Source organism: Zophobas morio, unplaced genomic scaffold (genome assembly GCF_036711695.1).
Source record: "Zophobas morio isolate AGI-343-1 ecotype UQ-CSIRO unplaced genomic scaffold, CSIRO_AGI_Zmor_V1 ptg000022l, whole genome shotgun sequence".
In the NCBI taxonomy this organism is placed as follows: Eukaryota; Metazoa; Arthropoda; class Insecta; order Coleoptera; family Tenebrionidae; genus Zophobas; species Zophobas morio.
Window position 1 is genome coordinate 3,774,261 of NW_026972127.1, and position 27,945 is coordinate 3,802,205.

General features: G+C 37.9%; 1 protein-coding gene and 1 long non-coding RNA gene across 7 annotated transcripts in view; one reads left to right on the forward strand and one right to left on the reverse strand.

Moving 5' to 3' along the window:
- LOC135133740 (growth factor receptor-bound protein 14-like) overlaps window positions 1-27,945 on the reverse strand; it is a 165,956-nt gene that overhangs the window by 64,935 nt on the left and 73,076 nt on the right. For 5 of the 6 annotated variants that reach the window (XM_064062234.1, XM_064062235.1, XM_064062233.1 and 2 more), the window contains exons 4-6: window positions 27,092-27,222; window positions 23,640-23,720; window positions 2,114-2,293 (exon numbers count right to left, since the gene is read on the reverse strand). In XM_064062234.1, coding sequence (XP_063918304.1) covers window positions 2,114-2,293; window positions 23,640-23,720; window positions 27,092-27,222 — 392 coding nt within the window. The remainder of the gene's footprint in view (window positions 1-2,113; window positions 2,294-23,639; window positions 23,721-27,091; window positions 27,223-27,945) is intronic. The other variant, XM_064062231.1, reaches the window with a different exon arrangement.
- Window positions 10,384-11,018, forward strand: LOC135133743 (uncharacterized). The gene is made up of 3 exons (XR_010281203.1): window positions 10,384-10,594; window positions 10,708-10,770; window positions 10,821-11,018. It is a non-coding gene; the product is annotated as an uncharacterized LOC135133743 (long non-coding RNA).

Below are 27,945 nucleotides of genomic sequence, written 5' to 3' on the forward strand. Positions count from 1 at the left end.
ATCTTCGGCGGTTGTAGGCAGCTTATTAGTCTTTGTTAAAGAACCTTAACGTAAGGCTTCTAAAGAAGTGGATACTTTGAAAATTCATTTGAAAGCCGTAAAACTTCAAAGAAAGAAAAGCGACTTTGGACCTTGTTACACACAGTATAACAAACATACAAACGAGTGTTTTAAAACTTTCCTAACTACCGTATTGCATGTTACGATGTCGTTAGCTGATACTGGGCAATTTTCATAATTATATTCTTTTGTTCGGATGTCATTGCAACGATGCACTTGCTTGCTTGCATTAATTAACTAAGGTGAATTGGGGCAACTGAGGACTCAAAATCAAACTTGTTGAACAAAAACTGATTTTAAAAACGACAATGCTTGTTTTTACTCTAATAAATTAACATTACACTTAAAACACTTTCTGTGCAAAATTGTCAAGCTTTACTCATAAATATAATTTTTTACTGTTGCATGATTTAAATCAAAATCATGGAAAAAGACGGCATTATTTGCCTTGAAAAATGATGCGAACTTTTCCACAGCACTATCGGCTTAGGCCAATTGGCCTTAGATAATGTATCTTACGTGGTTTTTACACTAATGCAAACATTATTTACAAAGATATTTTTTATTAAACGATAATATAAATAAATACTGCGATAACTTCCTGCGATAATTTAAACACAAAATCAGCGAATTTTTAATTCAACCCTCTGGAACTATTGGTAATTTTTTGATCAGATCGTGATAGGTCGCAGCAATAACTCTAGTTAGGCTGAGTCTGAACCTTGACTGTTCATCCAGATCTTAACAATATTCAGTCATATGTTAATCAAGACCTATAACGTGTTAAATTTCACGAAATTGTCTAAATCAGCCGTAAGTATTTACTTCAATGTCAGTGGTGTTAATATCACTAAGCCCGGTTAAAGCTTAAACTCAATGAAAAAAATAATTTATCAACAAACAACAAATATTTATTATGTTTACACAGCTGAAAACAATTGCTTCATCGTTTCATTCATTGCCGAAATTAATTCTCTTCATGTAAAAACCAAATATGTGATTTTCGCGCATGGATACAGTGAGTACGAACATGAGGTAAAAATCATGAAAGTAACCTTGACTTTACAATGTAGCTTTCTTACGTTGCTAAAAACTTTGTTTAGAGTCATTTAAAAATCCGTATTGTCGTATTATATCAAATTATTTATTTATTTATTCTTCTATCCCTTTATTACTATTATATATTGTATCTACATATCTAATGCATGTGGCCAGTTAGCGCGACGCGAGACAGAGACAGACCACAAACGTATTAGTAAATCAAAAAATGCGGATATTTGTATTTTAAACGGGGCAGTTTGCCGCATTATGCTAGGAAAGTAAAAAAGCAACATTTTCAACGAGTTATCCACTCCGATTAACTCATCACAACAGTTTTTCATCAGGTCAAAGGCAAGTTCCTCCGCATTTTTTTTTTTGCTGTTGCTAACGAAAATTATTAAAGTGTTAAATTAAATTATCTCACAAACCAGTGGAGCGTGACTCCTCCTCACGATACAATCGTTATTACCATTTCATTTAAAAACTCTGCTCCAAGTACTTGGTACCCAGAAACCACATAAGTGATTATAACAAATGAAGGAATAATTGAACCGTAAAAGCCTTGAACGAAATTACGACACGAAACGACTATACGAGCGAAAAAAATCATTACAAGAGAAAAGAATTATAGGTTTTTGACGGCACGATAATGCAGCAAAACTGTATTACTCATTGCGTTGGCCATGTCCGACGATCTAAGACACGACCAAAGCACTTAGAAACAGGTGGACTACTCTACTTTGATATGAACAATACAAATTGAAGAAACAATTAACACGAAGTGTTTTCGATCGGACGAATTAAATAAAAATATAAAACTTTTCGATTGTCAACAATGGCAATTTGTTCTTTCGGTTATCGTCGAAACCACCGAGCGTTAAATTATCACCGCCATGATATCGTCGCGCCACGTCGTTTAAGCATCGTTAAAAATCATGCGACTGAATTATATTTTCGGGCTTATGAAAAGTCTTGAGCAAACAGCGACGAGTCATTGTTATTGAAAACTTACCGAAGCTTCCCTGATTTTGGCGGCTCGCAGAAACTTGGCCAGAACTTGGATCTTGTAAGACAGATAAAGTTTCTTCTCTCTGAGTAATAAGAAGGCCTTACCCCAGGCCTGCTTCTGCTGGTCTTTTATCCACACTTGCGAAAAAACGACGGGAGATTTTCCTTCTTGTAACACGAGATTCTGAAAGGTTGGAAAAAACTTATTAAATGACGGCGAATTCTATTAGAAAATTGTTGCGTTGAAGCTGTTATGGTACCGTAATGACGGTAATTATGAATCAATTGAAGGGTTTTTTCAATCGCTCGCCGTTTATAAGTAATTAATAGCTTTAGCGTCGGTGAAACGTTCGTTCGACGATTTATTTAATAATGCTAACCATTTGCATTTGATCGGTTATAATTGACTATAAATAAAAGTGAATAATTTTGTCTTGTTCGAGTATATAATTAGATGATAAAAAGTGAAAATATTTGCATAGTTGACTCACGCTTTGTGTATTCGCGGTTGCTACATGTTTAACGTTAATAGTTACTGTATTATGTATAAGGAGTATCGCAGAACTTGTTACCAACAGAACAAAATCAACTGCTTCACGGTCAAGATGGCAAGCGATTAAAAATACCGTGATTCCGACCAAATCAAAATTCATGGTTACCCAAATTTCAAACCGAGAATGAATCACTCGGAGCCCACACTGTACCGTTTTTGCAATACAAGGCTACAAAATTATAGCCAAATTGTAAATTGCAGTTCAAAAAATTATCAAATTATCTACGCCAAAGTTTCCTTTTCCTGGTACCTGAAACGCCACCATAGTCCATAAAAGCGCATTAAATACATATACCTAATAATTTTTGAGATGATGTCATCAACTTGTCGGAAGGGATGACTAAATAAATTTTCAATTTTTTCTGTAATAGACCAATACCGCTACGAAAATCAGTGGGAACATACCTTTTTTTAAATTTATGACCACTTAGAAATTCACTCAAATTCCCAATAGATAGATAGTCAATTATTTGTACGTCAAATTTTATTGAAGAAACCCAGTGGTCCGCTAAAAGTAACTACACTGACACTGCCAAGTGATCGACTTTGTGCATATACAGCTGTTGCAACGTTGCACACACACTGTGTTAAAAAAAACTTTTCGGTGCGCGCCTGTCAAGCTTTAATTATTATCATACAATACCATCCAACATTGTATCAAAATTGTAATATCCACGACGCAACCTTGTATCGTTTTGTAAAAAGAGAACACAAACCTGTACTCAGCCGACAAGACTGTTTAATCATCCGCTGACACTTGCTTTCATATCAGATGACTTTCATAAACTGACAAATACAAAGTAACCAAACCAAATAAAAATAATAATAAGGATGATGACGAAGCTCTTCATTCATCTTCCAACCAAAGGCGTGCTAAAACTAGGAAGTGTGTTAAAGAGAAACGCGACAAATTTCTACAACAAAACAGGATATGAGATAAGGACTGTCAAGACGCAGAAATGTTAGTTGCAGGAAATGGAGGCACACAAGCGTGGCAATATGTAGGAAAAAAATATTAGTTCGACAAAGACGCCATCCGGCACAATCCATTTGGCCAAAGGATAGACGCTATAACAAGACGGATGTCTTTATCATTTCGTTTTAATTATGCCTCAGGTGAAAGGATTAGCAGAAATGGCGCCATTTAAAAATTTAAATGCGATATAAATAATATAAATAGTCTTCATTTGACATGCGGTTAAATTTAAAAGGCAATATATTAGCCTTGGGAAAATTCTATTACCCGCAATTCTGACATATCTACCCGCTATCTGAGAAATGAGCGATAGCGAGGCGATCGTCAAAATGTCTAAAAATATACATACTAAGTAAACACGAACGATTAGTTAAACGTACGAAGACATAAAAGTTAAAATTAGTCATACACGACGAACGAACAACTTATTTCTGGCATTCAAGCCACTAATTATTTTGTTGAATTTGTTTTAGTCGACGAAGGCTATTATTTTTTAATCAATCGCAGGGGTTGCGGCAACCAACATGTGGTGGCGATAAGAATTTCATATTTACAGTGTAAGCACAAGCCGAGGTGGAAACAACTTGACGCCATGTGCCTCAAATGTGCGAAGTTTATTAATTATGATCTCCATAAAAACAATTTATTTAAATACGAAACGAAATTACTGTATGCAAACAAGCGGGCTGAATAATAAATACACACACGCTCTAGGCGGGAGAACAGTTAGATACCTTAAACGAAAAACTGAAAATATGGAAAAGACTTCAGTTTGGCGACACCCAAAATCACACAAATAAACAAATTGAACAATAAACTGCAAAAAGTTCGCTACACGAAATGTTTTGAGCAATGCAGAAAATGCAGTCTTTTAACGTGTTTGTCAATAAAAAGGATCGGTTAGATAAATAAATGCAAATATGAGTAAAAACAACATAAAACTAATTTAAACGCTGATAATATTCATAAGTTTAATTTTACAATGAGATAAAACTCCCAAAGGATGCGCAGTTGTTATGGCAAACACAATTAAAATAATACTAATTGTTTCAAAATTCCAACGATGCGCATGCATTGTATTTTTTCATTTAATAAAGTTGTTTGCCTTCATATTGCAGTCGTCGCTGTACTAGTTATAGATTTAATGTCAACTCATCTAAAAAATAAAACTGATGACTGATATTTTCTATTTATTGCTGAATTTCGTGATAACTGAAAACTGTTGCGACTTCCAAAAAAAACTAAAAATTGTTGATACACATGTTCCCTTCCCATAAATCAGCGTATCATTTCTATCGAAAATAAACAAAATATTTCATACGGTGCGAGTTTAGAAAATTTTATAACGCGATATTCTCAATATATCCCACAAAAAAAAAGAAATCACACGTGGACTTCCCGACCAAACCCTCATCACTCCCACGAAAAGCAAAAGAAATATTTTATAATTCAACACAAAAACTACAAAACAACACGCAAAATAAACACGACTTTCCCGCGCCTCACTTTCGCCAGATGCTTTATTTTAGCAGTCTCATCTTTAATGTAGCCGGCAAAAACAGCCCCGGTCTCTTTTTTTCGTTCCGTCCCTGACCGTGCTTTTTACAATTTCGTTCCAATCAGCGCGACGGAAGGCCCGATTCGATTTGGTGATTTTAGAAAAATTGCAAAAAATCACCGAAATCAGATTTGCCGATCTGATTGGACGGTCTCAGTTCCGGACTGATGAAAATCAGCGGGGCCCCTTTTCACGCCGCATCCGCATCCGACTGTAAATCAGGTCAGTACGCGGGAGAATAATAGAAAATTTAACTGTTTTTCTCGTACAGGAAAAAAAATCCGCTTTCCGTGGGGGCGGAGCAACGGGATCTGACCGTATGGTTCAAACGAGATCGATGTGTTTCGGTGCCATCCGCAACGGTTCGTCAGCTTTTCTAGCGCGAAGCGTTTGAGGCACAGCATCCATGGACGAGGGCTTTGATTACACGAGTGGTAAAGATATTAGAAATTTTATATATTTTTTTTCACAGTTGCTTGTTTTCTTTTTGAATATGTAATTTTAATGGACATCGAAGGGACCGAGTTGACTGTATATTATAGTCCTCCACAAGGCTCTAATGGGATATGGTAGGGTCCTATTGTTATGGAGTCAAATACCGCAACAAAGACGATCATAACAGGGCTAATATAAACCCGACCGCAGGGGTGCATCCATCTTTAGGTTGCAGTACAAAGGCTAAAGATGCACCCCTGAGGTCGGTTTTATAACTCCATTACGACCTTCTTTGATGAAGTATTTGACTACCTACCAACAATGGGAGTTTCCAATATTAATTTTTCAGTACCCCGTATGAAATTTTCCACCTTTTTACTTCTACTGTTCTATTGTGCTAACATATTTTGAAACCCACTGTGTAACCACAAAACACAAAAAAAATCCGGTTGGCGTTTCCGAAGTGTCAACAACGAAAAAAAAGTACGAAGCTTTCGAAAATGTTACAGAATTCAGATGACGACGCCACTGTATACTCGGTCGAGTTTCAGCCTGAAGACCGAAGACCACCACTCGGTTGGTGTCTCTACTATAGTGACAGTGCCGCACACTCCCTTTCTTATCGCAGCAACGGCGACTTTGGGTTCTTCTTCACGCTCCACTGACATGAATTATTGTTGTTGTTGTTGTTTACAGTGTTAAATTTTCGATGGGTGTTACTACAGGAGTTTATAGACGCGGTGGAGAGAAAAAAAAATGAATTAGGCGTTCAACAGTACGGAAAATTATATGCTTCGGGTTCTTTTTCTTCTTTCTTGAATGGTAATGGGTTTCAGTAGGTGTGGGTTCTTGGTATTGGGCACATTTTGCCTTTGATTATGCTAATTGCGATCACAATCGAGTTATATCATGGGATAAGGAGAGTGCGTAATGATGTTGCTACATCGTGCTTGGGTGAACGAACTCTTTCTTCGTTTTCAAGGATCCGCACTTTTACTCGAAAGCGAAACGAAGAGTTTCGACTGCTAATCTTCTTTTTGTTATCGACACCACGAAATTCGCTAGAATTACTGCAATTAGCGATAGGCCGCTACCTCGTTAACTAGGATTGATTATGATATAAACAAAGATTGTTTAAGTAGCATTTTGCATACTTAAATAACTTTGAATAACATGGTAGTTGTTATAATTTATTATCACAAGAAAGGGTTAAAACCGTCATTTAGATACAGTATCATGTGAGTGGGTCATTATGTATAATTACATTTAATTACTTACGTCAATTTTAAATTGACTTGGAACATGGCACTTTTGATTAACAATTTTATAATTATGTATATATACTCACTATCAAACAAACGCAGTAATAATGTAGTAATAATGGGTACAATTAAATACGGTCAAGTATCATTACCACAAGAAAACCTCTCAATATTACCTGCGTTCAGAATCAAGAAATTTGGACGAAATTAGCAACATTATGCAAAATAGAAACAAAAATGTTGCACAAAATGGTCCAAAACAAACAATTAATCAAAAACGGTACTGAAGTGAAAAAATATACGAGGTTGACAGAGAAATTAACAAAAAATTTTGAAAAATCAAAACACACAAAAGTAGGAAAAACCATTTCCATTAAACTAAAACTCAGCTCTATAGGCGACATAAAACATGTAAAAACACGTCGTGCAAATATTCTCATTTGCACAGAAAATGTGGCTCTGACAAGACAAACCTTTCAGTTATGTCAATAATGTTTCTGGTTAACTGATGAGTAACAGATTTAAAATTTAGTCTATTTATTTGTTGCGTGTGTCGAAAAAACTGTACGTATTAAAAAAAATCTAAAAGCACACCAGCAACAACAAAAAATTCATTGGGGTAAAGCCAACGAAAAAATTTCTGCACGAGAAAAGCAGACCTGCAAACATGAAAGCTTTTAAAAACAATAAAAAAATTCTTCGAGGCACTCTCTAAAATTATGAAAATAGAAAAAATATAACACGCATGATCCATTTATGCACTATTCGTGTTCAAACAAAACACGCCCATAATCAATTATCACAACAAAAGACTAAAATAAACGCAAAGTACCATGGAAATATAAATCATCTATAATTACGTTTAATTAAACTTCAATCCGTCGAACAAATTTCCAAATTGCACGCACAATAGATAAATACTGCCGCATCATTAACAATAGATTTCACTCGTTATTTAGCGAAAAATGGAAGTCGTAGGAATTTTTTGCGAAAATCACACTCAATTAACGTTTCAAAGCTTATCATCTCCACCTATTTTACTTTTTATAGCTCAGTATAAAAGCACTTTGAAGTGGTACAAATAAGCTGATAAATATTCTACGTTTTTCCCTTATCGTCGACATTCCTTCTATGTAAATTCATTTCAAAGTAATTTTCCGACTTTAACAATTCTTGCTCCTGTCGTTTTCACAAAAACAACTCTCCTCGCCCCATTTCGCCGTAATTTATGGCACATCGATATGAGATTTTTCCAATAACAAAACATTAACTACATACTGATACCGAAGTGAAACGGCCAAGTTTTTTTACACAAAGAATTTCGTCGGAAATAACTGAAATAATTTAACCAGAAATAAAACTCCCGTTGTAAAAGATACATTCGATATAAATGGGCCCTCGTTCGGAATTCGATTGAAAATCCCGAATAGGTGCAACCGATCCTGAAAAATTTCGTTCTTCTTTCGGTGTCGATTCGATGAAGCCAAAACAGGAATTTTTATATCTTCTTTAAACTGTTTTGATATATTCGCTACGCTTCCTTGATTTAAAGTTATGGTAGTCACAATTTATTACAACGTTAAAAACATTTATGTTAATAAATGCAAGAAATGAGGATCATATTAATAATGATGTGGAAAAAACTACGCGAACACAAAGTGAAGATAAAACTAAATTTATAAATACCTCCGCTGACGTTTTTACTGCCGAAATATTTTTTAATCAAAATACTAGTCCGCCGGCTATTTCATTATGCCCGAAATATCGAGGCAAAAATTTTGTTAAAATTCGGGAAGAATGCCGACTGTGAAACCAGCGGACCTAATTGTCAACTTATTTTTTGCCCGCTAAAACCGGAGAGATCAAAAAACTTTAATATCACAGATGACAAGTGAACCTGAAAACTTCCGGATAGAAACGTTTTTCTTTTCCTGGTGATAGGTAAAGCCTTGAACTATTGAGACGCAACAACCTCGAAATTAAAATGACTACAGCCATGAAGGCGTCATGAAAGAAAAGTGGCTTATTGTAAGTTTCGCAAAAAATATATTTCCATAAAAAGTCCCCAGGGCAAAAAGTTGTCGTCGGAAAAAAGTGACGTATGGTCTCCTTATACGCTCCAAAAGCAAAAAACATATTTACATTAAAAATAATATCCTTCAGCGAATACGCGTACACCCACCGCTATAAAAAATGATCGAGAACATTTACCTTGAAAATATGCAAGTACACTGGATGTCCCAGAAATGTCCCGAAATTCCGTATCTGCGTGGAAAATTTAACAAACGGTTTAAGGTCGAATTACAAGTCAAAAAGATCGGTTTACGCGGAAATGCGACCTTTAAAAATAAAAGAAACGAGGGTACGAAAACAGGAAGGAATAGGACAATCTGGAAATCTGGAATTTTCCGGAGGTGGCGGTCTAAATTTTTCCCGCGCTGGTTCAGCAAGTCCCATCCGCCCCGATCATGGACCTTCGAGACTCTTTCAAATTATGTACTTCAAAAACCAGACAGGAGGGGTCCCCGAGATTCTTTCTCAAATCACTTCAACGACGAGACATCACGGGCACAGGGGCGGATGGGACCAACTGGAAATTGAGAATTTTCCAGAGGCACCAATGGTACAATCGCACGCAAATGTTTTGAGCCTATGGGCGGATCATTTTTGCCTGCCCTCACCGAAGAAGGCGGTCCAAATCCTTCAAGGGCAGAATTTGTAGGTAGGCTCAAACTACAACGAAATTTACATTTGGTAAGAAGTATTTATGGCTCACACCAGTTCTCTCAAATTTGTCGGAGAAGATTTAGCAGGTAGTTGTTCCCATAAAATAATGGTCACTTTTCGTTCGTGAGTAACGATGGTCCGGACAGGAATTATTTTGCTTTCTAACATCTTTCGACCAATTGTTCCGTATAAAAAATTTCATCACTTTTTCAAATAAAATACTCTTAAATGTTCATAATAAATAAATAAAAAAAAACGATATTGCCGTTGAGTGGCATGCAACTGGCATAATAATAAAAACGTGCAATTTTTGTTAACTGATATTTTTTTCATAAATGTCGCAAAATTATTAAATTTGTCTAATCATCCCCACCAATAATGTGATGACGTCACTTGAAATTTATGCATAGTAAATGGGTTTTAAATTGTATACAGTAACATAGTCCTACATATGTAGTTTATGACTCCGTGTTGAGTTTTTATCCGAAACGTAAAGATTTTTGGAAAAAAAATCAAAATTATAAAGCAATATTTTGCAATTTAATTTTGAATTTGCAAAATCGAATAATTTGAAATCTTGCAGATGTTTTAAAGTCACGATAAACATGATACATTTTTAATTAATATATATTTGCTTATCCCCTCTAAAAAATTTATGACGTCACCTCAAAATTTTGCAGAATAAATCCTATCTTAAATGTATAAAATATGATGAGTTTTTATACTTGTGATTTATCACTGTATTAACCCTCGAGCGGGCGCGCACGTGTATTTTGTACACGGTGACCAGATTATTGGTTCTAAAATTAGCATAATACAACATCCGGTCGGGTAGATTCAGGTATTCCTCTAGTCGAGTTTTGTCTTTCGAGTGGTCAAGTAAAACTTTTGTTTGTGAGTGTGAGAACTAAACAGTTAGCAAAAACAAGAATCTCTCCCGTGTTGTGTATAGAGTACACGCCGCGCTTTCTGATGTAAGTATTTAATATTTTGTCATTTTTAGCCCAACATTTGTTTATATTCATTCAATTAGTAACCTGTTGCATGAAATTAATTAGTTATAAAATCATATTTTTATTGTTTTCAGATTTTCAAGGGACGTTTTATTAATTTTTGTATAAGACACCGATTGAAAAAGAACTAAAAATATGTAAGTTTTTGAATGCCAATAAATTTTGTGATCTTATATAAATTTTGTAGGGCTAGAAGACGTTACCTAACAGATGATGACCTGTATAGAATTCTGCATGATGAAGACTCAGAAACGGAGCGAACTGAATTAGAAAATCAAGATATTTCAGAAACGGATGAAGAAGTAGTTGCGTTCAGTGGTCACGACTCTGAATCTGAAATTGAACTTCTCGCGGACTGTAGCAATACAGAAGATTTTCCTAATGATCCTGGAACTAGTTTGATGTCATCTAATGACAACTTTATAGGAAAAGATAAATCGAAAGTGATTGATTTTTGTCTTACATTCTTGTTAAATTTTGTAAATAAATTTTTATATCTAAAGCGTCATATGTTGTTTAATTATTGAAATAATAAAATGATAAAGGAAATGTCAACATTTCTACTTAATAAAAAACATTAATTTAACATTTAAACGACACATCTATTCATTGTGTACAAAATACACGACGCGCCCGCTCTTGGAATGTCAGAACGCGCGCCCGCTCGAGGGTTAATATTTTTTAGATTTGGTTATACAGGGTGTCTCAAAAAAGTTAATGACTGAGTCAATTTATTTTATTGAAGAAATCAAGAATAGCAAAACTGAATACTTTGAAATATTGTAGATGTTTTGAAGTTTTTGTAAGCATGGTTACTTTTTAATCAAAACGTTGTGGGTATCGTTGGTGAATTTGAGAAATAGCGACGGTTACGGTTTTCAGATCTTTTTATTTGATGGCTACAGTTTGAGAGCTCGAGGGAGAAGTTTTTTTAGAAGGGTGTTTGAGTGGTCTACAGGTAATTTCGGTTTTGGAGAGGTGGAAGCGGGTAAAGAAAGAGTTTAGAAAATTCTAGAAATTGGAAGAGAAAATAGGAGCATAGGGCAGGTAGACGAAAGATATTACGTATTTACATTTGTACAGATTTACATAAATAATGAATGGGTTTAGGTCGATCACGTGGTTTTTGTGGGAACGGTTGTCCCTACAAAGTATTAAAATCATTTTTAGTAGGAAAGCAATTTTAATACGAAGTATAGTAACCATTATTGTTGATGCATTCTTCAAGTCTGCGGCGCATGCCATCAACCATATTTTCGCAATAAACAAGTATTCTTCGACTTCCGTTCCATTTCAAAATTTACTCTTTGTATATTTCAGTGGTCACAACGAGTTCATTAACTACGCTGAAGTATGCGAAGATAAAATTTGTTACCAAAAAGATGTCGGAAGTAATAAATTATCCTATCGGTCGAAGAACGTTCGGTGGGGTGTTATACCTCGACCCAGAAGAGACCGCAGTAAAGGATAACAAATGGAACGGATAAAATAAAGCGTCAAACATGATTGATAAACTTTAAACCAAAATTATGAAGTTTATAAACTGATTTTTTTTTTGTTTTTTGAAATGTAGTACTGTTCAAAAAATGTCCGTGACTTATTTTAATGTGAATTTTATAACTGTGGTCGGCACAATTAGACCTAATATTAGTGTGATTTTGAGCATATTCTCGATTTTATTTGAGCAGAACAGGTTTTTTTTTCTAATTTTATAAGTTACGGAAACTAATAGCACATCACAGATATTGCAAAAAAAAGGGGGCTCAGGTTCCAACTAATTGACAAGATTTCAAAGTATTCAGTTTTGCAATTCTTGATTTCTTCAATAAAATAAATTGACTCGGTCATTTTTTTTTTTGAGTCACTTGTGTGTATAAACAAATCCAAAAAATATAAATGGAATGGTAAATCACAAGTATAGACTCATCATATTGTTACGAAATACACCCTTACGTCGCCCCAGTACGACGCCTATGGCCGTCGAGAGCTTTCTGGACGTACGCACGGCGCTGATGGGTGAATCATCGCTGCTGACGGTGTCGACGGCCGAGCGGCGGGCGCATAAAGACAGGTCTGGAGCGTCTCGAAGCGGCGTCCAGGGGAGTCTCGAAGCGGAGTCGCGATGGATGTTCGTGAAGGATCTCGATCAGGGACTATGGGTTTAAATAGAGGCGACCGTAGGTAATGGATTCATTCATCCAGTGAAGACAGTCGAGAGCGCCGGAATAATTTCTGTACATATTCGTTGCAATAGATAGTGTTGTAATTCGACCTGAAGAAATAAATTTTTGAGTTTTACCAACGCCCGATTTATTATTCGCCCGTCAATCGTAACACTGGTGTCAGGAGTGGGATTAATTGTGAAATAAATCGGGATTCAAATTTGGTTGGTGCTACTAGGGGAGACCGGAACAAAGTGAACTTTCGAGAAAATTCTCTCCCGTGGTAAGAGTCGAATAACGGAATTAGACTTTCATCACCTGACATTGGCTTCGAGAATTGACATCTGTCAAGACTCTACAAGTTTCTAGAAGAAAATTTTATGCCGACTACCACAAGAGCGCAAACAGCCAACATGGAGGAACAACTGACAAAAATGATGAAAATGTTGAGCGAAAATCAAAGAATAATGGAAGAAAGTAGAAAAGAAAATCGAAGAATAATGGAAGAAAATAGAAAAGAAGATCGCAGAATAATGGAAGAAAATCAAAGAATAATGGAAGAAAGTAGAAAAGAAGAGCGAAGAATAATGGAAGAAAATTTAAAAGCTATGCAAACTACACTTTTGAACAGCCGAAGCGAAATCCTCCAAGTCGTGCGAAATGAAGTGGACGAGGTGAGAAATGAAATGGAAAACAAGATCAAGGAGCTCGAAGAAAGGTTGCAAACACCACGACCTACAATTGCGACCCCTGCAGAATTCAGTCCGGTGAGAGTTCAACCCCCTATTTTTGATGGGCAGACGTCGTGGACTACTTATAAGAAGCAATTTGAAGCTGCGGCCTTGTCGAATGGCTGGAATGACCAACAGAAAGCGACCGCTTTGGTAGTAGCACTACGAGGTGCGACCCTGGAGATTCTACAGACATTATCAGAAGAGAACCAGAGGGACTATACCGCCTTGACGACCGCCCTCGAATTGAGATTTGGGGATGAACACCTCCGGCAAGTTTTCGTAGCGCAGCTTAAATCTAGGATTCAGAAGAGTAGTGAATCTCTTCAGGAGTTTGCGGCTGATGTTAAACGTTTGGTACACCTCGCCTATCCTGAAGCTCCGCAAGACTTTCAAGACAGACTGGCAGCAGAAACCTTCGTAAACGGCGTAAGAGATGGTGAGGTAAGAAGAGTCCTGCAAATCTCCGGGTTCAAGAAACCATCCGAGGCGCTGATTCGAGCGTTAGAAGTGGACGCCGCATACAACAGCTCACCTCGTTCCAACGTTAAGATACGCGGCATTGGGGTTCAGGGCGAAGTAAACCCTATTCAAGAGAGTCTCGACAAAATGAACGAGAACTTTGAGAAATTCGCCCGCGAAATAATCGCCGAAATCAAGACGGGCAGTTCTAGACAACATGGAGGGCGCCTAGAATGTTACAGGTGTGGGCGTCAAGGGCATATTAGGAGGGATTGCCGTGTTAGATCGCCAGCGCCGATGAGGAGATCGCAGCCGCGACCTCCTCTACATCAGGAGCAGGAAAACTAAAGGCAGTCGGTACCTCGGGGCGCGTACTGGCTGCTAAAAGAGAAGCCCCAACGACTATAATGGTTAGAAGTATCGCGGGGAGCGTCGACAGTCCGACAATCAGCGGAAAAATCAATGGACGGGAATCGAAGATCATCATTGACACAGGAGCCGAAGTGTCCGTTGCACGCAGATCCAGGTTACAAAATTGCCCGATTGAATCAGTATGTACAGCCACGAATGTGAAGACGGTCACAGGAGAAACAACACCGGTTCTGGGTACAGCGGTGGTGAATGTAGAGCTCGGTCGACTCCGAATAAAGCATGAAGTTCTGGTGGCGGAAATCGCTGACGATTTCATTTTGGGTATGGACCTAATCAGCCGGTATGGTTTAATGATCGATCCAGAACAGAAAATTCTGCGTTTTGGAGCCGAAGAATTTGTGTTGGGACGTCCGAATGTGGAAGCTGCAACGGTCAGACTAGTGGTCTGTCAGACAACGAAGGTAGATGGTAATACAGAAGTCATCGTCCCCGCCAGAGTAGAGACGAACCCTGGATACAGTTTGGGGATGGTGCAGCCGGCACGTGACTCGACCCACAAGCTCCTGATCGCGAGCACCCTAGTCAAAACCGATCGTGACATACCTTTACGTGTGGCAAACGTGTTTCCCAATGCAGTCAATATTAGAAAAGGGGAGATTATCGGAATGTGTGAGCCAGTCGCCCGAGTATTGAACTGCGAGGAAGAAGACGTTGAGAATGAGTCTAAGGAAGGGGATACCAAAGGCTTGGAGGTCAACTGGGACCAGCTGTCTGCTCGTGAGAGAAAACTGGCCAAAGGACTCATTCGTAGGCACCGTAATGTCTTCGCCTCAGAGGAGGAACCATTCGGGAAGACCAACATCGTAGAACACCGAATAAACACTGGTGACACGCAACCGATCCGTCAGGCTCCTCGAAGACTACCCCTAGCCAAACAAGAAGAAGCTACAAGACTCGTGGACAACATGTTGAGAGATGGGGTAATCGAAGAATCCAACAGCGCGTGGTCATCTCCAGTAGTCTTGGTTACCAAGAAGGACGGGACTACCCGATTTTGCGTCGATTACAGGAAACTGAACGACGTCACGAAGAAAGACAGTTACCCCCTTCCTCGAATAGACGATACCTTGACAACCTTATCCGGCTCGGCGTGGTTTTCGACCTTGGACTTGAAGAGTGGCTACTGGCAAGTAGGCTTGCACCCGGACGACAAAGAAAAGACTGCGTTCTCCACCGGAAGTGGCCTCTATCACTTCACCGTTATGCCCTTCGGATTATGTAATGCGCCAGCAACATTCGAGCGGCTGATGGAGATGGTGCTGAAAGGATTGACATGGAAGACCTGTCTGGTATACCTCGACGACGTCATGATTATGGGCAAAACGTTTGACGACCATCTGAAGAATCTCGAGGAGGTGCTAGAACGAATGGAAAACGCTCGTTTGAAACTAAATCCCAAGAAATGCTCACTCTTCCAGAAACGAGTCGAGTTCCTGGGCCATATCGTGTCGGAGAATGGAATAGAAACCAACCCGACGAAAGTTCTTGCTATCCGGGATTGGCCCATACCAAGAGACAAGCATGAACTACGAAGCTTCTTGGGACTCTGCACATATTACCGACGATTTGTAGAAGGGTATGCCGACATCGCAGCACCGTTACACCAACTGACGGAGCAGAAAGCGACTTTCAAGTGGAGCAGTACATGTGAGATGGCTTTTAAGAGACTGAAGACGGCTTTGTGCACCAGCCCCATTTTGGCTTACCCCAGGGACAAAGGAATGTTCGTCCTCGATACCGATGCGAGTAACTCGGGAGTTGGGGCCGTATTGTCGCAGATACAAGATGGGGAGGAAAGGGTTATCGAATATTTTAGTAAATTACATTCCAAACCAGAGAGAAATTACTGTGCCACAAGGAAGGAACTGCTAGCCATTGTCAAAGCCGTCAACCACTTCCACAAGTATCTATACGGACAGGAGTTTCTGATCAGGACCGACCACGCTGCCCTCTCGTGGCTACTGCAGATAAAGAATCCCGAGGGCCAAGTAGCGCGTTGGTTGGAACGACTACAGCAGTACCACTTTAGAATCAAACACCGAGCGGGTCGACTTCGCAACAACGCTGACGCTTTGTCAAGACGTCCGTGTGGAGAGTGCAAGCACTGCGACAGGATCGACGCGGAAGAAGGGAACCTGCCCGTTCGTCGGACGATTTTTGAGCAAGATGAAGAATGGACAACGGCGCGGTTAAAGCGTGAGCAAGAAGCAGACGACATAATCGGACCAATACGAAAGTGGAAGGAGGAAGGAGTCGAACGACCCGGCTGGCAGAATTGTCCGACCAATCCCCCAGTTTGAAGGCATTATGGGCCCAATGGGATTCCTTGGTCATGGAAAATGGGCTCTTGAAGCGAAAGTGGGAGAGTCCTGATGGGCGTACCTCTAAGACGATGCTGGTCCTCCCCAAGGTAAAGGTTTCCAAGGTCTTAGAGGAAGTTCATGCCGGAACATCTGGAGCCCACTTCGGAGTGAACAAAACTTTGTCGAAAATCCGGGAGAGGTTTTATTGGGTAGGTCATCGTGACGATGTCGAAAGTTGGTGTCGCAAGTGTACGACGTGTGCGGCCAGCCAAGGTCCTCATACCAGGGCGAGGGGAAAGATGAAGAAATATAATGTTGGGGCACCTTTCGAAAGAATCGCCATCGATGTGGCCGGTCCGTTCCCTGTAACAAACGACGGCAACAAATTTATCCTGGTGGCTAGCGACTACTTCAGCAAGTGGCCAGATGCCTATGCCATTCCAAATCAGGAAGCCGTCACGGTCGCGAAAGTACTGGTTGACAATTGGATCAGTAGGTTTGGCGTCCCCTTGGAACTTCACTCAGACCAGGGACGCAATTTCGAATCCAACGTCTTCCAAAGAGTGATGCAACTACTGGGAATACGTAAGACAAGGACAACGCCACTACACCCACAGTCCGACGGCATGGTGGAAAGGTTCAATCGGACTATGGAGCAACACCTTTCGAAAGTGGTAGAAGAGCACCAAAGGGATTGGGACCAGCACCTTCCACTATTCCTGCTGGCCTACCGCGCAGCTATCCACGACACCACGGGTCAAACACCTGCTCACGTTGTATTTGGGAAGCAACTGCGGCTGCCCTGTGACCTAGTCTTTGGATTGCCATCCGAAGAACCAATGGAAGTACGTGACTACGTGGACGAACTGAAAGAGAAGTTGGTCAACGTGCATGAACTAGTGAGGGGCCGGATCAAGATTGCCAGTGACCGAATGAAGACCCGTTATGATGTGAAGGCCAACTGTGGCGGATTCCAGGAAGATGACTTAGTGTGGCTGTATAACCCCCGACGGAAGAAGGGACGTTGCCCAAAACTGGCTCCTGACTGGGAAGGTCCATACACTATCGTCACTAGAATAAATGACGTAGTTTATCGGATCCAACGTGGACCAAAGACGAAGATGAAGATCGTTCATCTCGATCGACTAAAACGGTACGAAGGAAACAACGAAGACGCTTCCGATCGGGACGATCGGATTTGAAGAGGGGGGCAGTGTTACGAAATACACCCTTACGTCGCCCCAGTACGACGCCTATGGCCGTCGAGAGCTTTCTGGACGTACGCACGGCGCTGATGGGTGAATCATCGCTGCTGACGGTGTCGACGGCCGAGCGGCGGGCGCATAAAGACAGGTCTGGAGCGTCTCGAAGCGGCGTCCAGGGGAGTCTCGAAGCGGAGTCGCGATGGATGTTCGTGAAGGATCTCGATCAGGGACTATGGGTTTAAATAGAGGCGACCGTAGGTAATGGATTCATTCATCCAGTGAAGACAGTCGAGAGCGCCGGAATAATTTCTGTACATATTCGTTGCAATAGATAGTGTTGTAATTCGACCTGAAGAAATAAATTTTTGAGTTTTACCAACGCCCGATTTATTATTCGCCCGTCAATCGTAACAATATTCTGAACATTTTAGATAGGGTATTTGTACGTGTTGTACGCGAACTTACGAAGCCGACAGGTAACGAAACCCCCACTATCGTTTGTGGACCTACCTGGGCTTGATGGATTAAGGTGCGTTGAATTCGTTGCTTCGGGGATCCCCTGGCGAAGTGATGTGTAGTAGTTATCGTTGAGAAAACCGCACAAAACAAGAATAAAGTGTTGTAAGCACTCGCACCGGTAGCTCCGAGATGTTATTACGGCCGAATACCGTAGGCTACTACTTCTCCCCATATGGTTAGCCCTCTGGGGGTGGTCCAAACCGATATGGGGACTTTTAAGTTTAAACTACATAAGTTCGCGAATACCGAACAGTATTTATAAAATTAAAACTAATTCAGAGTAAAAATTTGGTCAACACGTAAATTTCCTTGTCGTTTGAGCCTACCTACAAATTCTGCCCTTGGACGATTTGGACCGCCTTCTTCAGTGACGACGGGCAAAAATGATCCGCCCATAGGCTCAAAACATTTGCGTGCGATTGTACATCACGGTGCTCGAGGCCAAATTTTATAAACTTTTAAATGAAGTATAATTTCGGCCTTTCAGGTGCCGGTCTAAATTTTTCGCACGCAAATGTTTTGAGCCTATGGGCGGATCATTTTTGCCCGTCGTCACTGAAGGAGGCGGTCCAAATCGTCCAAGGGCAGAATTTGTAGGTAGGCTCAAACGACAAGGAAATTTACGTGTTGACCAAATTTTTACTCTGAATTAGTTTTAATTTTATAAATACCCTATCTAAAGTGTTCAGAAAATAATGAGTCTATACTTGTGATTTACCATTCCATTTATATTTTTTGGATTTGTTTATACATGCAAGGTGACTCAAAAAAAAAATTACTGAGTCAATTTATTTTATTGAAGAAATCAAGAATTGCAAAACTGAATACTTTGAAATCTTGTCAATTAGTTGGAACCTGAGCCCCCTTTTTTTTTGCAATATCTGTGATGTGCTATTAGTTTCCGTAACTTATAAAATTAGAAAAAAAAACCTGTTCTCCTCAAATAAAATCGAGAATATGCCCAAAATCACACTAATATTAGGTCTAATTGTGCCGACCACAGTTATAAAATTCACATTAAAATAAGTCACGGTTATTTTTTGAAGAGTACTACATTTCAAAAAACAAAAAAAAATTTCAGTTTATAAACTTCATAATTTTGGTTTAAAGTTTATCAATCATGTTTGACGCTTTATTTTATCCGTTCCATTTGTTATCCTTTACTGCGGTCTCTCTTGGGTCGAGGTATAACACCGGACCGAACGTTCTTCGACCGATAGGATAATTTATTACTTCCGACATCTTTTCGGTGACAAATTTAATCTTCGCATACTTCAGCGTAGTTAGTGAACTCGTTGTGACCACTGAAATATACAAAGAGTAAATTTTGAAATGGAACGAAAGTCGAAGAATACCTTCAAAGCCACGATTAAAATGTATTTGCTTATCTTCGCCAAAAAATGCATGACGTCATCGCAAAATTGATGATAAATCACAGTCTATACCTGTGATTTATCATTGCAGCAATATTTTAGATTTACTTATACAGGCTGTCTCAAAAATTTAATGACTAAGTCAATTTATTGTATTGATTAAATCAATAAAATCTGCAAAACCAAATGCTTTGAAATCCTGCAGACATTTTGAAGTTATTGTAAGCATGGTAACTTTTTAATCAAAATGTATCGGTTATCAACCCCGAAAAATTTTTGACGTCATTTCAAAATTTTGCCTAATAAATTCTACCTAAAATGTGCAAATTATGATAAGTTTTTACTTGTAATTTATTATTGCATTCATATTTGGGGGAACAACCGTTCCCACAATATTTTCTCTTCCAATTTCTAGAATTTTCTAAACTCTTTCTTTACCCGCTTCCACCTCTCCAAAACCGAAATTATCTGTAGACCATTCAAACACCCTTCTAAAAAAACTTCTCCCTCGAGCTCTCAAACTGTAACCATCAAATAAAAAGATCTGAAAACCGTAACCGTCGCTATTTCTCAAATTCACCAACGATACCCACAACGTTTTAATTAAAAAGTAACCATGCTTACAAAAACTTCAAAACATCTACAATATTTCAAAGTATTCAGTTTTGCTATTCTTGATTTCTTCAATAAAATAAATTGACTCAGTCATTAACATTTTTGAGACACCCTGTATAACTAAATCTAAAAAATATTAATACAATGATAAATCACAAGTATAAAAACTCATCATATTTTATACATTTAAGATAGGATTTATTCTGCAAAATTTTGAGGTGACGTCATAAATTTTTTAGAGGGGATAAGCAAATTTTAATTAAAAATGTATCATATTTATCTTGACTTTAAAACATCTGCAAGATTTCAAATTATTCGATTTTGCAAATTCAAAATTAAATTGCAAAATATTGTTTTATAATTTTGATTTTTTTTCCAAAAATATGGACGTTTCGGATAAAAACTCAACACGGAGTCATAAACTACATGTGTAGGACTATGTTACTGTATACAATTTAAAACCCATTTACTATGCATAAATTTGAAGTGACGTCATCACATTATTGGTGGGGATGATTAGACAAATTTAATAATTTTGCGACATTTATGAAAAAAATATCAGTTAACAAAAATGGCACGTTTTTATTATTATGCCAGTTGCATGTCACTCAACGACAATATCGTTTTTTTTATTTATTTATTATGAACATTTAAGAGTATTTTATTTGAAAAAGTGATGAAATTTTTTATACGGAACAATTAGTCGAAAGATGTAAGAAAGCAAAATAATTCCTGTCCGGACCATGGTTACTCACGAACGAAAGTGACCATTATTTCATGGGAACAACTACCTGCTAAATCTTCTCCGACAAATTTGAGAGAACTGGTGTGAGCCACAAATACTTCTTACCAAATGTAAATTTCGTTGTAGTTTGAGCCTACCTACAAATTCTGCCCTTGAAGGATTTGGACCGCCTTCTTCGGTGAGGGCAGGCAAAAATGATCCGCCCATAGGCTCAAAACATTTGCGTGCGATTGTACAACAGGTCCCATCCGCCTCTGGATGAGCATGAGATTTTTGAAAAAAATTACGGAAACAACGAAAGTGATGACACTTCTAAAATTACTACACTTTATCTCACAAAATTTTTAGACGACGTCATCAAATTTGTGATGGAATGATAAAATTTTGCTAGCATTTTACTACGCACCTCTAGAATTTTACAATAGTTTCGCAGATTAAATTATCAATGTAATAAAATCGTTAACAGACGGCAGAATGGGAGACCTATTTTTCCTTATTCTAGAAGCGTTAGAGGAAAAAGCAAAAAATATAATACACTGACCTATATCAAATAATGTGTATAAGTGTTAGGTGACATTGGAACTTAAAGAAATTGCGATAAACAAGGTAAGTGCAATGAAACGATAAGAACAGGTACGGAATGCGATAATTACTACTCTTGCACAGTATGACGGGAAAATTGTTATTAACAAAATATGACAATGCTGGAATGCAACATTCAGGTGACTTCTTCTCCAATAAAGTCAATCGCGTACTTTCATTAATCACCAGTTATATTAACCGGTTATATTATTTATATTTTACAATTTTGATAAACCTCAAATACACCGTTAACCCGTTCGCAATACGTATCAGGTCGATTTCACTCAGCATTCTCCGGCCCGATTATTTTGAGCTCGCGTAAAAATTCGTAAATTTCTTGCAAGGCAGTGTAACAAATCGAAACGACTTTTTTATAATTGCCTATTAAAAAAGCAAAACTTTGACGTTATAATTTACCATTATTTGCACGCCATCAATCACCAACGGTTGTCAAAACCCTAACCATTCAAATCGAGAAAACATTAAACCAACCCATTCAAATTAACCCAACACCCGCAACTACGACAGTCAACAATTAAACAATAAGTTCCTGAACGTACACCATTTTAATGGATTTTTCATAAAAGTACCGGCAACTTCAGCAAATATTTACGCGATCTCGTAATTGAAACGCCCGAGGGAATCCGAGTCGTCCAAAAAAACTCATTTTTTCTCATCTCTCCTGTGCCGAAACAATGTAACATTCAAACACAACCTCGTAATTAATTTTAACAAGGATCATTTTCTCCAGCGATGTTAATAATTGAGATGATTGATGACCCCGGGTCTGCATTACGAAATCATCCTGTGAAAAGGTTACGGGGCAATTTCTCCCAAAGATACTCAAAAAAGCACCGGTTTAACACAATTACTGTACCGATGCCGATTCGTGGAAACTCCACTTTCTCGTCACGCGTCCTGTCACTGACCTAACGTTTTTTACAACTTGGCAACAACTACATGCAATGGAGTAATTTATGTTCTGTGCGGTTGTCATCGTTTTGCCGGCCATAGACAACAGATGCAAATTTTAATTTATGTTCGTGGAAAAATGCAACAGCCGAATATGCTTAATTCGGTAGGGCAAAAAAAACTTACACAACGTAAAAGCAACGCAGTGACAGCGTCTCTAGCCACTCAGTCTAATTAAACTGATGGCTACTATCTAATGAAAACCATGGAAAAGAGTTTTTTGAAATCAGAATTCTGTGCCTACCGGACCCATTCGAGTGTACCTGAACGTCTCAAGTTCCGAAAGGAAGACCACTGGTGTCGATTTCCACGTTTTGACGAATATTAATTTTGATGTGGGTTGTAACACCTCAAAAAACGCGATTTCTATCATTCCAAGTGGCCTAGGGCCACGAACGCACCAAGACCGTTCAAATCCGCACAATAAATCCATTATTCCCGTCGAATTTCGACAGCAAAAATTTACAGCCAATTCTGAGCCTTTTAGATTTACCAGATACACTCACGTGTATCCAAATCATCTCAGATTACGAAAAAGAGACGATTTGTGGTATCTTACACGTTCTGACGGTTGTGGGATGGGCGTGGGTCTCTAAATCGTGAAAAATGTTAACTCTGAAATCTCAAAGCACGTTTTCTAATATTTCAGATGCGATGAGTATGGTGGCTTGGAGTGCATGAAGCCGTGTTATCAGATTTCTCCTGCAATATTTCCCTAGCCTACTTTAACTCAATTTATTTGCGACCGCACGGTATTTATTACTTATTTTGCATCATGTCACAACCATCGACAAGTATTATTGGCGATAATGCCCATCGCGACGATGTCACGCCGAGACCTCTGGTGGCGTCCGTAATAACCTATCAAACCCCGAAGGTGCCTCTAGCGGAAACCGAAACCTTACCTGGAGGTATGTTTCGTTGAGGCTCGTGAGATGCGGCAAGTCCTCCTTGGTGATGTTTAGCATGTCGGAGGGGAAGAACTGCTGAGAGAAAAAAACAAATGTGAGACATGTGATTAGAACAGATCCCGTCGTAAATTATCATAATCATATAAACATAATAGTGAGTCGGGAGCCATGAAATGCAATAATAAATCGTTATTTACGGCGTCCCGTTGTCAGATCCTACCTAATATACATATCAAACCGATATTGAGAACGAATTTTTCAAATTAATTACCGGGCCGACGTTTCGTGTCCGTGCAACATTATTCATCTTAACAATAACGAAATTAAACCTGCCATTTACTGTATGATCCCATTACAAAAACGTTCGCAGAAAACGTAGTTTTCCGCTGCCGGAATTTATTAATTCGAAGCACACAACTGGAAATTCTGGAAACTAATAATTCAAAGGCTATGTAGAAAAAAGTATGATAAATGCGAGGAATTTTCAGTGAAGAATTCGATACCGTACATACGAAGGACGTGTGCGGGCTATTTATTACTACACAATTAACATAAAAAATGAATAATGAAAAATGTGTATTGTAATTTATCAAAATTGCAGTTTAGCGTAGCTGTGTTTTCCGCGCCTCATTAAAATACCTTCGCATATTTCCTTAATTGCTTTTACATTGAAAATGTTTTCACGTTGCTTTTAAATACGTTGGAAATAGCTCGGAAATGGCTCTAATTAAAATGAAGGTGGAAGTTCATTGATAAAAATCGTTCAATGGAGACGAAAATGGTTTCAGGAGGCGTGGCGCCCTCATATAGACGGTGGCGAAACTTCAACGAGCCCGACCGCAGCGCTCTCGAACTACCGGAGACTCCAACCCAATAGTAAACTGAATTTTCGAAAAGGTGGCGCCACAGTCTACGGCTTCAACTAGTTTTCTTGACGGCGCTGGTGTATTCTGTGTTGCATACCTACCAACCCGTTTGCTACGATTATCACAACAATATCAAATGTGCATAGATTTAAACTTCTGACAAAAATTATAACCGAAATAATGAAGGTTTCGATGTTTCGGATAAATCCGAAGATTAATGAAAACAAATCAACTTTTTTATTTTGAGTTTGTTTATTCGTCAAACACAACGAAAATGTTCGACAAACCGCCACTAGAGTGCATGAATGGAATTCGCGCCTACTTTTTGCCGCAGCCTACCACCCAATGCGATTTTCGATTCCAGGTATTTTTTGGTTAGGGTCATAATCGCGAAAAATTGCTGTCAAAACTATCGCTTTTCTGGACCGGATTTGTGATGAAATAAATGTTCCGGTCGTTTGAGAGCAAAATCAGTAATTATCTTGATACAATTCTTTCCACACAAATACTGGACGACAATTTTTGACTAAATGAGTCACTACGTTTTAGGTTAGGTGTTTAATTCTACCGCTAAAGGTAGTATTTTTTGACATTCTTGAATTTCTAATTAGCTACTTCACGCCGATTTGTGTATTATTCAAAACGCAAACAAACGTGTTAACAATGATGTCAGTGTGTCAGACGATATTAAGGTGAATAAAACAAAACACTATTTTGTTCTCAAATGATAAACACATTGAAGTTAAATTTTATGTTTTTTTTTTTTTTTGGTGGACATTTAATTGTCTATTAGTACTTATTCTTGACTGAATCACGATATTATTTTTTCATGATTTTCTTCTCATGAAAAATTTTAAAACTTACATTTTTCCACGATAACGTAATTGACAATATACATATTTCGCAGTATGCAGATAAATCTTTATTATTCTTAAAAAATGCAGCGTTTTACGTAACCAATTTAGGTATGCAATTATATTTAATGAGTTATGGTTTGCATACCATCTGTCAGTAAAAAACAAAATAAAATGAAAAAATGTGAGATGTGCGAAATGAGAAATGAGGTGTAGGACATGAAATATGAGATATGTGAAATGAGAAATGCGATGCGGGAAACGAAGTGTATGCGAAATGAAATTAGGATGTCAGAAATAAGATGTGCTAAATAGAAAATGAGATGTGCAAAATGAAAAATGAGATGTGCAAAATGAAAAAGAAAATGTGCGAAATGAAATCGAAGATGTACGAAATGAAATATGGTATATTTGTACTTTCTCCGCAGTACTATACGAACTATAATCTTCTCATGAAAATTTAATTTTCAAACTTACATTTTTCCAAGATAACGTAATTAACAATACATTTTGAAACTTCGCATTATACTGTAAAATCTTTGTTTCTTGAAAAATGCAGAGTTTTACGTAACCAAAGTGCGGCACAAAATCTCGACATGTGCTGCATTAAAGGTTATCACGCATGCAATTATTTTTAATGAGTTGCGGTTTGTATACCATCTATCATTAAAAAAAAAATGCAAAAAAATTCACTTGTTTACATATTTCGGTCGCTCTTTATTCATATTATGCACCACGAAAAAATTATATATTTGAAAATTGTCTTTATCTCTTCATAAAAAACGATAACAATTGTAAAATAACACTTTATGTGCATCCTTGTCATTTACCGTTACGAGATATATACTTTATATTATCATTTATAGTATATATTCATAAGTAAGTTACTAAAAAAACCATAAAAAAAAATTTGCAACACATGTCAGGCAGGTACACAAGAAAGCAAAATTTTCTCTTTGTTTATTCTGAATTAATTAAAATTTAACAAGAGTGAAATTGCAACTGTTATTTATTATGAATATATTTAACTAAAAATGCGCAAATTTTCAAAGAAAACGTGCATTTCTTATCTGCAGAGTGACAAGTTTAGAGTTCGCTCAACAAACATTGTACTTTGAATCAATTTATTAATTTCTGTTTATCCAAACTCATACCGTAACGAGAATTTTATGCAAAAAAACACATAAATTCGGCGCGCAATTTTGATAATTTACGATTAAAAATAAATAAAAACAAAATAAACGTTGCTTACTTTGTCCCACATTATTTAAACAAATCGTCGGTGATTTATATTTACAACCGCCAATTAAAGTATTTATACGTCCAGTTAAAAACATAATATTTACATCAATCAACATTATTTTAACGCAAACCGAACAAATATTTTTAATCGTCTTTGAGCACAGAGACGGCGCCTCTCACTTATCGGCCGAACCTTCGGTACAAATCCGTTCATAATATTTACCGAAAATCGTTTCAAAACGCGAACCTCTGTTTGCACGAAACCAAAATTTCAAAACGACCGGGATCCCTTCGCACCGAAATCCGCTCCAAATAAACATCGCTAAAACAAGATAAGAATTTATTTGCACATAACGGTAAATCAACACCTAAAATAGCCGAAAAATTCTTGTAATTCTCCCATATTTACATTTATCAACCTGAGGCGTCCCAATTACGAGGCGCGCAAACAAAACACTCGATTGTGAGGACGGTCGACACTTACTTGTGGATTGTGGAAGAACTCGTATTTCCTGTAGTCTTTTCTGAATACGTATCGAAATTGGGCGTGTCTGGAATAGCCCCTCATGTCCCTGCATGCCGATAGGACGTATTCGTGGTCCTCGAGAAAGCGCTCTGAAAAAAACGAGAAAAACAATGTAAACAAGGTTAAACACATAAATAGCAAAATATTTACGCGAGCGTTTAAGCAAACATTGCGAATGCAGCACAACGCGGGAAGCAGTGTCATATGTTGTAAAACGAGCTACCATGACTCACGATTATTAGGTGACACTTGAAAAAACAAAGATCTAGCCGTACATGTGGAAACAATTAGCACCGATTGTTAAAGTTAAATTGGCAAAAGTACACAGTTGAGCATTTGTTGGCACGTAAAAATACTGATAATTACACGTCTACAAATGTGCCAAGGATGCATCATTACAACAACGCTTTCATCAATTATTTTTCAAAATGTGCCACCGTTAATAAACAAAATGGTTTGGAAATGTAATTAAATGACAACTACATATCATTTATTAATTCAATCAACTTTGATTACACAGTCAATGACTGAAAATTTAATCTGCCATCAGTTTAATGAAGTGTTCATTATAATTTCATTATTCATTATTTTAATAATGAATTGTTATCGGTTCTTTAATGGCAGCAAAAATTTCAAGCAATATATATCGACCAGAAATAATTTCATGTTAGTATCTCGTCACACCTGTTTTTATCGCAAAAAGTGTTCGTTTTTAATCACTAACGAAACTTACTGTGTGTGAATTGACAGCTGATACCTTCAATTTACTATAAATATACTTATTACAACCACTTGCTAGGTTGTAATTTTCA